Raw genomic sequence first — 11949 nt, 5'->3', positions numbered from 1 at the left:
CGGATATCCACTTTTTCTTTGATGGTAACTCTGACCGTGGACATCCACATGGCCCCAAGCTGAAGCCAGACCATAGAGACCAACATTGCCCTCTGTGGCACATGACCACAGATACCAACATGGCTTCAGAAGCAGCATAGGCTATGCATATCAACATCGTTTCTGGTGGCAACATGGCCATGGACGTCAATATGGCCCCTGGCCGCAGCTGGGTCACAGTGTCAGGAATTTTTTAGATTTAACATTTTCTCTGACTTGTGTATCTATTTCTTCTATTATATCTTCAATGCCTGAGATTCTGTCCTGTATTCTATTAGTGAAGCTTGCCTCTGTAGTTCCTGTTCACTTACCTAGATTTTTCATTTCCAGAATTCCCTCAATTTATGTTTTCTTTTATTTTTCGATATACACAGGGTTTCTCTGTGTAGCTTTGGAGACTGTCCTGGAACTCACTCTGTAGCCCAGGCTGGCCTCGAACTCACAGAGATCCACCTGGCTCTGCCTCCCAAGTGCTGGGATTAAAGGTGTGCACCACCACTGCCTGGTCAATTTGTGTTTTCTTATTGCTTCTATTTCCATTTTCAGGTCTTGAACAGTTTTATTCATTTCCTTCAACTGTTTGTTTTTTTTTTCTTGGCTTTCCTGAGGGGATTTCTTCATTTCCTCCAATTTTTTGTTTGTCCTCTCAATTTCCTTAAGAGATTAATTTCATTTTTAAGAAGCTCTATCATCTTCACAAATTTGGTTTTACGATCTTTTTCTTGTGCTTCAGCTGTACCTGAATATTCAGGATTCAGCTGTGGCAGGACAGCTGGTCTCTAGTGGTGACATATTGTCCTGGCTGTTGTGTTCTTACACTGGCATCTAGGCATCTGGGCTTGGGGTGATTATAGACCTAGGTGCTGATTTCTGAGTTTGTCTTGGTTGGGTGGGTGTTTTGTTTCTTGGTTTCTGTTTCTTCTCTGGTCTTCTGGCTGGCGTGGCCTCTAGGTGAACAGGGGTCTCTGCCTGAGTTTGGGAGCTGGGACATGAGGAGGAGGGGTGGAGGGATTTGGGATATTATCAGGGGGCACCAAGAGATTAGAGGGTCCATAGTGGGTGGCCTACCTGGACTTCTAGCAGCCAGAGTGAAGGGATTTATTCACTTCCTCTTTAAGGGCCTCTATCATCTTCCTATGTTGGCTTTAAGGTGTTTTCTTATGCTTCAGCTATATCTGAATATTCAGAACCTGCTGTGGTAGAATAGTTGGGCTCTGTTGGTGACATATTGTCCTGGCTGCATTTATGGTGGCATCCAGGCATCTGGGTTTGGGGTGCTTTAGGTCTAGGTGCTGATTTCTGGGTTTGTCTTGGTTGGGTGGGGGTTTTGTTCCTTGCTTTCTGTTTCCTCTCTGGACTTTCAGAGTGTGTGGCTGAGTGTTGTTTCCCTTGTCTGCTTGGCTGCCGTGGTGGCTTGAATGAAAATGGCCCCTGTAGGTTCATAGGGAGTGGCACTATTAGGAGGTGCGGCCTTGCTATAGAAGTGGCCTTGTTGGAGGAAGTGTGTCACTGGGCATGGGCTTTGAGGTTTCAGGTGCTCAAGCCAGGCCCAATGCGGTTCTCTGTTCCTGCTGCCTGCTGATCCAGATGTAGAACTCTGGGCCTCTTCTCCAGCACCATGTCTGCCTGCATGCCACCATGCTACCTGTGTGATGGCAATGGACTAAACCTCTGAACTGTAAGCCAGCCCCAATGAAATGTTTTCCTTTATAAGAGTTGCTGTGGTCAAGGTGTCTCTTCACAGCTGGTGTGCTCGTTTGAGCATCACAGTAGAGCTAACCCTGTTGGTGGAGGAGTGGGTGAGCCAGCCCTGATGTTGTGAGCATGGTAGAGCTGTACCCATTACTCATCTGTTATGTGGTGGCATGGGCGGGGGAAAGATGCCCATCAATGCCTGAGGCAAGTGGAAGAGCTGGCCCTGAGGTCATAAGTGTGGGAGAACTGTCCCTGTCTCTCATTAGCTGCAGCACTCAGAAGAGTGGCCTCTACACCTTGCCTGGGTAACACAGTAGAACTGGCCCTGAAGGTGTAGGTGTGGGAGAACTGGTCCTGAGGATGCAAAAGCAGAACTGGCCCCGCCCCTTGCTCATCACTGCAAGGGATCAACTACCCAGGGCAATGCTGGAGAGCTCCCCCTGGTGGCGAAGACAGGGGAGAGCTGACTAGCCCTGCAACTACCCAGGCCCAGAACCAGGGTTATTTGTTGGCCCATCCCAACATCCACCTCATCTGTGATCTGCTGGGACATGGGGGTGGGTGGGTCAGTCCTGCGGACCCAGAGCTGCAGGATCTCCATGACACAGGGCAGCGATGGGATGTCCAGGAAGAGTTCCAGTGAGGGCCCAGCATCGATGATGTAGCAGAGACCAGAGGCCTCGAACCAGACCAATGATATTTTGTGATGAATGTGTGCATGTAAAAATATATGGACAAAGGGGTTTACTACGTGACTCACTGTGTTACAGTGCAGCTTCTATGATGAGATTTCCCCCTTCTTCCTCCCCTCTTTTTTCTCTTAAATTTTATTTTATTTTGGGGTGGGAGAGGGAGATGGGTAGAATCAGGAGGCATGATGTGAAAGACGCAAAGAATAAATAGAAAAGTTAAAAAAAAAAGTCAGCTGGTATGTTCACAGGGAACACTCGCTGGTGTTGGGAGGCTGAGGGGAGACCATGGGGAGATGGTCTGAGGGATCGACAGGAGGCGTGGACGGGGCAGGGGAAGCTGCCCGGGGGTTCTATTGCAATGCTAGAAGCAACTCTGAGAATTGTGTCTGGCATAAAAGACAGGGTGGGGGAAGATCTGGGGCAGCCTACCGGGTCTTCAGGCAGGCATCTGCCTTCACGTCTGAAATTGTTTCATTCAATTGTTTGTTGGTGTTTTCACAGACTTCATTACTTCATTAAGAGGTTTATGAATCTCTTCTTTGAAGTCCTTTACCATATTCCTAATTGCTTTTTTGAAGTCCTTGTCTGTCCTTGTCTGTACTTGAGCCATGCTGTGTTTCTCAGGGTCTAGTGTAGGAAAGTCACTGGGTTCTGATGGAGTCATAATTGCTTTGGCTTTTCGTGTTTTGTGCAGGGGTCTAGGCATCTTACCATGCTCGAGGTGTTCCTTGATGTTGGTATCTGATCTTTTCTTTTCTGGATGGGTGTTCTAGTCTTTGGCTGCTGTCGCCTTCCCTGGATTTTAGGCACCTGTGGTGGTGGCTCTGGGGTCCCTGGTGGAGAGTGCTTCTGCACATCAGTGGGTGGCAGAAAGGAGCGGAGATGCCTAGGAGGAAATGCGGAGGGACCCTGGGAAAGAGCTGGGGTGTTCACACCCAAAGGTGGAGTCCCCGGAACGGTAGTGTGGAAAGAGGAACTCCTGCAAGCGGGCTGCTCCAGGATCAAGAGTGGGCCAGGAGACAGCATAAGGGAAGACAAGAAGGATGGTGGCCACATCCCCCCAAGTCCCAGCCCAGTATGGTCCCTTGTAGAAAGCGTTTCTGGGAATTTGGAGCTGACACAAAGGACTGGACATGGACTGGAAGGCTGAGCTGGTAGGAGGGCAAGAGCTAATCTGGGTCTGCACCAGGAGGCGGAGTCGCAAGGTAAGACCCCCGAACTGGAGCTGGGGGGCTGGGAAAAGTGCTCACCTCCAGGTTCAACAACCTGAGTTTGATTCCTGGGACCCACATGAAGAAAGGAGAGAAATGATGCCCACAACTTGTCCTCTGACCTCTATATGCTCACAAGCATGTGTGTCCACACACAGATACATAAATAAATGTAAATACCTTTTATAGATTTGTTTATGTGTATGGTTGTTTTGCCTGCACATGTCTGTATACCACATGTGCAGTGCCTGCAGAAGCCAGAAGAGGGCAATATGTAGCTTTGGAATTGGAGTTACAGATGGTTGTGAGCCACTCTGTAGGTGCTGGGATTTGAACTCTGGTCTTTTGGAAGAACAACAGCCAGTGCTCTTAATGGCTGAGCCACATCTCCAACCCCACAAAAATATTTCTGGAAAGGCATGGCAAGAGGTCTTGCACATCTCTGGGAGCTTCTGGACTCTGAGCTGTTTTTTTTTTTTGGACTTAGCACCTGCCTCTAAGCTGTACTCTCAGCTCTCGCCTCAAAGAAATCTAGACCAGCTGCTTCTCCAAAGCTATGAGTTGGCCTCCCTCCACTTTCAGACCAGAGAAGAAGGTCAGGGAAAGAAGCATCTAAGTATACTGATGAAGCACACGAGGAAACAGACCTAATGAACAAGCCAGTGGGGAAAATTCGAAAGCAGAACGGAAAGATAACAAGTGCCACGAACCATGTTCTCAGAAGATGTCAGGATTCATTGCTGGTGTTTAGCAGTTTCTTCCTAGAATGAAACATTCAACCCTGCAGAAAAGCTCATAATACAGGAAGTAAACAACTCAAAATATCTTCAGGATGTCCCTGAAACTGACCAGATTCACTAGACTCTCCCCCTGCAAGTGTATGTGAATGTGTGTGTGTGTGAGTGAATAAATGAATGAATGGATGGATAGATGAATGAATGAATGAACCACTGATAAGTGCACCTCTCAGGCAAGCCAGGCTACAAGGAAGACTCTCAGACAAGTCCAGCTGCCTGGAAGAAGCAGAGAGCCACTGAGCCACCTGGAAAGGACGCTCTCCAACCTGCTGAGCTGCCCGCAGGCTGTGCGACGCACTCCGGTCTCCTAGCCTTTGTGACGCCCATGCTGTGGTGGGCTTTGGTGATGCAGCTGTCTTTGAGTCATTTCCACACCTGTAAGGAACCCCTCATTCATATTCCTTTAAGTAACCCTCCAAAAACTCTTTGATTCACCAAATTAGTTCACTCCATTGGTTCACAACACTTTGGTGGTGTCCATACTTTGCTTGGTCTGAGGTGGAGCCCTTTTCTGGGGTGAGTAGATGTGTGTGCGGTGCATTGGCACAGGAAAAGCCTGTCCCAGATTTTAAGGTAGCAACATCTGCCAGCTACCCAGGTATATTTGTTTGTTTATTTATTTTATGTGTATGTGTTCCTCTCCATGCAGTGGTCAGAGGAGTCAAGCTTGTGTAGTGAGTGCCTTTACCACTTGAACTATCTTGCTGGCTCCTAAGTTTTTGTTCCGTTTTTAACATACTTAATTTAAAAAGTTTATTATCTGATTGTGTGTGTGTGTGTGTGTGTGTGTGTGTGTGTGTGTGTGTGTGCAAAGGCGTGTGCCTGTGTATAGTCCATAAGGCAGCTTTGTTCTTGGCTCTCTCCTGCCACCTCGTGGTCTAACAAAAACTGCATGGACCCTACACCACTACGGACCTCTAGGAAAAAAAAACTTTCTGATCTTTTAGTTTGCAGGAAGGCGAAAGGGTGGAGGCTCCTGTGTAGTAGTGCATAGAATCCAAGCTCAGACTCCTTCCTCGGTTCGCTGGGCTCAGACATTACACTCTGTCTCCGTATGGAAGCCGTGGCTGGCGACAAGGACAGCATTTGCGAACACGAATCCCCCTAACCTCCACCCCACGCCCAGATAGGGTCTTACTATGTAGTCCGGATGACCTGGATCTTGCTGTGTAAACCAGGCTGGCTTTGAACTCACAGAAATCCTCCTGCCTCTGCCCCCTGAGTGCTGAGATTAGGAGTGTGTGTCCCCACGTCGGGATACGTTCTCTCTTTAAACTGCATTTTACACTTTTTTCGTGAATACATGCCGGAGTGCCACGGTGCGTGTGTGGAGGTCAGAGGACAATGTGAGAAAATAGGTTCTCCATCATGTGGGTTCCCTGGGACCGAATTCAGGTAATCAGGCTTGGCAGCAAGCGTCTACACTCGCTAAGCCATCACAGCGGTCCACACTATTATTTTGACATTTCAAATTCATATGTAAAACAACCAATTAGACTCTTTTCCCTCCGCTTTAGAGGCTCAAGTCAGTTGGCAGCTGAGGCCAAGAGCGGTTCAGGCTCCAGGTTTATCCATTAGAAGTAGGGAAGGCTTCTGATGCGGAAAGACGCCACTGTCCGCTCTGTGGCAAACATGCTCCTATCCTACCTCCAGCAGGACGGACGTACAGGACACCCAGCCAGAGCCGGCGGGGCGCCCCAGGACCCCATCTATCATGCTCCTCTCACCGCCGTGCTGCCTTTACCCGTCACTCAAGACCGCGGGGCGGAGCCTGGGGGCGGAGCGGAGGCGTGGCGCGCTGTCCAATGAGCAGGCGCGGGTGGTTCGCTCGCGGGATCTGGGCTTCTCGCCCCGCCCCCTGCAGGGATTTGATTGCCCCGCCTCCGCGGAACGGTGACCGTCACGGCCGGGCGCCGCCGGGACCGGGGACCCTGCAGGCCCCGATGGTGAGTTCAGGGTCTGGAGGTCCCGAGATACGGGCCGAGGAGCTGTTGGGACCGGTAGGGGGCGGGACGTCGGCCGCCTCGCGCCACATAGGCGTCTGCGCCGGTTCCGCTCTGCCGGCTGGTTGCTTTCGGCTCGGCCGGGTTCGGCTTGTCCTGCTTCGGCTCGGCTGTGTCCGGCTCCGTTCGGCTGTGTCCGGCTCCGTTCGGCTCTGTCCGCCCGGCCATCGCTCCCCGCGGGACCTTGGTACCCCTTCGCGTCCCCGCGGGCCCAGGGCTGGCGCTGCCCGTGCAGCGACGGCGGGTTCCGGTGCGGGTCCCCAGCCGGTCCTCGGCGTGTGGGACGCATCCACTCAGAGGCTGCGGTCTGTTCGTCTGAGTGAATCTAGGTTTGTAGGTCCCATTCCACTTCCCAGTTCACAAAAACGTGATCGTCCACCTGCCCGTCATCCTGCTTTTCAAACTGCTTACTTCCCAAAGTAGTGGATGACACTTTGTGGTGTTAGAAGTGCCGTTCTTCTGGTGTGAGTCACCACAGGCAGCTTTGGGAGACACTTTTTTTGTTTGTTTGTTTTGTTTTGTTTTTCGAGACAGGGTTTCTCTGTGTAGCTCTGGCTGTCCTGGATCTCACTCTGTAGACCAGGCTGGCCTCGAACTCACAAAGATCCACCTGCCTCTGCCTCCCGAGGGAAGACACTCTTTAAAAGATTTGTTTTCTAGTCGGTCCTGGTGGCTTGGGGATGCTGATGGAGGAGGACCTGTAGGTCCCAGCAATCCTCCTGTCTGTAACCTGCTCAGCGCTGAAGTTGGAGTCTGCTTCTCTGTACCCCTTTCTTTACTCTCCCCTCCCTTCATCTTGTTACCCAGTTGCACTTTTCTCATACAGTTAAGAATCCTTCACCCTGCTCTGCGGGGGACACGTGTGTTGTCTGCGGTCGCTGCATGTGACGGTGGATCGATCGGATCAGAACCAGGCTGAAGAGCCCGCGCCTCCGGCCTGGGGACGCAGGGGTTCTTGTGACCTCGGGAAGCATGGCCGCGTGCCTGGATGAATGAGGAGTTGGGACGAAGGGAAGATCAGACGGAGCGGACCAGCACAGGAGCAGAACTTTTCAAAGAGCCGAGTTTTTGACACTGTATACCTTCTAAGGGAGGAGGATGTTCCCGTCTCTGCCCACCCTGACTGTCCTCATCCCGCTGGTCTCACTGGCAGGCCTGTTCTACTCGGCCTCTGTGGAGGAAGGCTTCCCCCAGGGCTGCACCAGCGCCAGCAGCCTGTGTTTCTACAGCCTGCTGCTGCCGGTCACCGTGCCGGTGTACGTCTTCTTCCACCTGTGGACCTGGATGGGGCTGAAGCTCTTCAGACATAATTAGTGCAGCCTCGGCCCCTCTCGCGGGGACCTGCGTGACGAGTCGCCCTGGCGGCAGGAGCGTCCTGGTCATTGGGTTCTGCCCTCTGGAGTTGCAGATTCTGATGTCAGTGCGGTGGCAGAATAACACGTTCATTAAAATGTCTTGAGGGAGGAACACCACCAGTCTATCTGAAGACAGTTTCTTTTCTTTTTAAGACTGAGTTTTAATTACGTGTCTGGGTGTGGGTATGCGCACGTGAGAGTGGGTGGCCAAAGAGGCCACAAGAGGGTTGGATCTCCTGGAGCTGGCCGTTCAGGCTATTGTGTGCTGCCTGCCTTGGGTGCTGAGAGCCGTATGGGTCCCTCTGCGACCCTAGCAAGTTAAGTAACTGCTCTTCACCCGTGAGCCATCTCTCCAGCCTTCTATTTCCTTTCTCTTCTTTTTTAGTTCAGGCTCACCTCAAACCTTGGGGAGGATGACCTTGACCTTTACCCTCCTGCCTCCACCCGAGTGCTCAAATGAGAGGCAGTTACTGCCACATCCTGTTGTGTGGTGCTGGGAAGAAACCCTGGGCTTCATGCTTTCTAAGCCAGCACTCTGTCAGCTACCCAGCCCCAGCCCTAAAGACTATTTTTAAAATCCCATTCATTTAAATATTAGTCATTTGGAAGCTGGGCATGGTGGCACATACTTTAATCCCAGCACTTGGGAGGCAGAGACGGGGGTGGGGTGGGGGGGTGGGGGTGGTGTGTGTGTGGTGTGTCTTCCTTGAATTCGAGGCAGCCTGATCTACACAAGTGGGTACCAGGCCAGTCAAGGCTGCATAGTGAGATTGTCTCAAATAATAATTTGGAATTTTGTTTCAGCCTGGAGGTCAGTGGTGAAGTCTTCTGTTAGGGATGACTCCACCGAGAGGTCCTGGATGGAGTAGTTGTAGAGAAATTAATTAGAACTAGTGTGATAGATACAACTGTCAACATCTGGAAGCTGGAAATATCAAATATCAAAATGAGTTTGTGGCTGGGCAGATGGCTCAACAGTTTCTTACACCAGGTGCTTTTGAAAAGGACCCCGTTCAGTTCCCAGCACCCACATTGGTGGCTCACAACGGACTCCCTCTTCTGGACTCTGGGCACCTGCACACATGTGGCATATATTCACACACACACACATAAAACAAAACAAAACATTTTTTAAAGAGGAAAACAAATCTTGACTTTATAAAGTTACCTTTATTTTTTTGGTATCAGGTGTTACCAGGTGTTGAAGGTCATGGTCAAGGTCAGGGTCAGGTTTCCCGGTTCTAGGATTCTTATTCAAGGAATTGAAATAAAAGTCCCTCATACAGATTTGCAAAGTTGAAAGGAAACTTTATGTAGAGCAAGGCTATAGAGCAGGCATGTGGATGTATGAGCCTATGGGGCTGTTCCTATTCAAACCACCACACCTGTTCTCCCAGCCTACATTCCTCTGCCCTCCTCACCTCCTGTACCTGCAGCTTCTGGGGACCTGCCTCTGCAGGCACTGGACACAGGTTTGCAACATACACACCTAAAAATAAACACAAAGTCTTGCAAAAAAGGAAACAAGTTCTTGTGGGCTGAAAGTGGGTCTACCCTTGCTTGAAGGCAAGTTCAGAGATGGGGTGGGGAAGTTGCCGGCTTGATGTGAACTCGCTTGTTCCCAGTTCCTGAAGCCTCAGGTGGAGGCTTGGCTCCATTGGCTATAGAATCTGGAATTCCTTGAGTACATTGGCCCTGTTTGAAGAACAGGAGAGGTGAGGATGGCCCACCGTGAGAGTGGTTGTGGGCCTGTGCCGTGGGTGTAAAACACCAGTGCGTGTGTGTGCGTGCGTGCGTGCGTGCGTGCGTGCGTGTGTGTGTGTGTGTGTGTGTGTGTGTGGTGTGTGCGTGCGTGTGTTGTGAGCCATGACGGTAAGAAACACTGTAGCAAATAAACTCTGTAAACATCCTTGGCCCCTTGGGGCTAACATTCTGCAATTTTTTATCCAATTTGATGTTACCTAGCCAGGTTCTATTTGTCCATTTGAAACGAGTTTTGTAAAGACCAGAGATGGTCAGATTTGAGATGGGAGATCCAAGTCTTCATTGGCCTCCCCAGGGGTAGCACTTAGAGGTACTTATTGTCATATATTGCGTGCACGTGGGCATGCACACATGGGACCCTAACTGGCCCAGCCAGGGTATCCCACTCGTGCAGGGAAACACGGCAGGCAGATGCATCCGTGGGCGGCGGCATTCGGTGACATGCGGAACAGTCACTCACACCCAGGCGCTGCATCCACGTGGAGAGAGTTTATTATCATAGAGGGATGAAGACAAAGATAGGAAAGAGGGAGACAGGAAGAAAGAGAAAGGAGGGGAGGTGTGCACACCTTGGGAACGCAGAGGGAGAGTCAGAGCGGAGAGAGAGAGGAAGGGGAGGGAGTTTTTCTTTAAATGAGGGAGGCTTTTACATCAGGACATGGGAGGGTCAGAATATTAACACTGGTTTCCAAGGGGCAGGTCAGAATACTAACACTTAGGGGATGCAGAAACAAGAGTGAGGTGAGAAGGTATCTGAGGTCCAACTACTCAGAAACATGATGATGGTGTGAACAGAGGTGGGATTTTATGTTTCTGATCTCAAAAGTTTGGCTCTCGGGTCCAGTGAGATGGCTCTGATGACCCGAGTTAATTCCTGGGAACCCATGGTGGAGCAGAGAACTGACTCCTTAGAGTTGTCCTCTGGAGGTTGGAGAGACGGCTCAGCCGGAAGGGACACTGGATGCTCTTCAGCACCGACATAGCAGTTCACAACCATCTGTAACTAACCCCCAGATGATCCAGTGCCCTCTTCTGGCCTCCACCAGGCATGCATACCGTGCAGACATACATGCAGGCAAAATACCCATACACATTTATAAAAAAAGTATGTCACACTCATGCCATAGTGTACTCTTCCCTTCAGTAATAATAAAAACACATTATTTATTTGAAACATAGTCTGGGTAGCCCTTGCTGGCCTGGAACTTGATATATAGACCAGGCTGGCCTAAAACTCAGAGTCTACCTGCCTCTGCCTCTGGAAGGCTGTGATTAAAGGCATGTACCACCACACTGAGCCTTTTTACTTTTTTAAAAACACTGCTGGGGATCGAACCCTGGGTTCTTGAATTCTAAGCAAGGACTCCGCCAACTGAGGTACATCTCCAGTTCCCATCAGACATTTTTGCAGCCCTTAGTAATGAAAAGTTGGTGTTTTCTGAAGGGTTATTGGTCGTCCTAAAAGCCTCAGGTGAACAGAGAAACGTGGACATGAAAGTTGAGTGCTGATAACATTTGCAGGTAGTTAGGAGCTGGGGTAACTCCTTTCTGATACGATAACATACAACCTCCCTCTGTATTTACAACCTTGAGACTGCCAGGAAACAGATCTGCAGATGGGATCCTCCACCCCAAAAGTTCCCTTTGATTCTCTATGAAACCCCAGTCCCCCGACTGCTGCCCTTCATTATTCTGAATAAAGGACTGTCCGCTTCTGAGGAGGTTGGTCTCTTTATTTTCACATCTGCCCCATCAATCCCAATACAGCCTTTTCAGCTAGTTTGAAATAGGGCAACCTTGGAGTTCCTGAAAGAACACAGGTGTTCTATTGATATCATCATGACCTTTGTGTCACGTGCCATGTACAACAAAGGTAATAAGACCACATTCCTTAGTGATCTGGAAACAAGCCCCTGGCCCACCAGATGTCCTGGTAGCTCATGAATGGAATTCTAGTACTCAGGAGGATGCCAGCGCTAGGCTATATAGACCCAGTCCTCTTACAAAAAAGGGAGAGACAAAGGGCCAGGGAACTGGGGTGTAGCCCCATTGACAGAGTGCTTGGCTGCCACGCACAAGGCTCCAGGTAACATCTCCAACACAGCATAAACCCAGGCACAACTTTCCTTAAGGCAAAGGTTGGTTTGGTTCATTGACTGATTTTTGCAATCCCAGCACTCAAGAGGGAGAAGGATCAGGAGTTCAAATTCATCCTTGGCTACTCAAATTCCTCGAGGCCAGCCTGGGCTACATGATACCGGGTGTCAATTACACACACACACCACACACCACCACCACCACCACCACCACCAACAACAACAACAACAACAACAACAACGAACAGCTAGAGAGTTTACTTACGTTTCCCCTTAGCTGCCCCAATCAGCTTGAGA

General features: G+C 50.2%; 1 protein-coding gene across 1 annotated transcript; it reads left to right on the top strand.

The window, feature by feature from the left end:
- The first annotated feature begins 6272 nt into the window (after positions 1-6272).
- On the top strand, positions 6273-7923 carry Pigy (phosphatidylinositol glycan anchor biosynthesis class Y). The gene is made up of 2 exons (XM_028872535.2): positions 6273-6380; positions 7264-7923. Exon 2 carries the CDS (start codon positions 7536-7538, stop codon positions 7749-7751), a length of 216 nt encoding a protein of 71 aa, XP_028728368.1. The 5' UTR covers positions 6273-6380; positions 7264-7535; the 3' UTR covers positions 7752-7923.
- The last annotated feature ends 4026 nt before the right edge of the window (positions 7924-11949 follow it).

Source organism: Peromyscus leucopus, chromosome 7 (genome assembly GCF_004664715.2).
Source record: "Peromyscus leucopus breed LL Stock chromosome 7, UCI_PerLeu_2.1, whole genome shotgun sequence".
Lineage (NCBI taxonomy): Eukaryota > Metazoa > Chordata > Mammalia > Rodentia > Cricetidae > Peromyscus > Peromyscus leucopus.
Note: the sequence above shows the minus strand (reverse complement) of the source record. Positions and strands in the feature narration are given on the sequence as shown.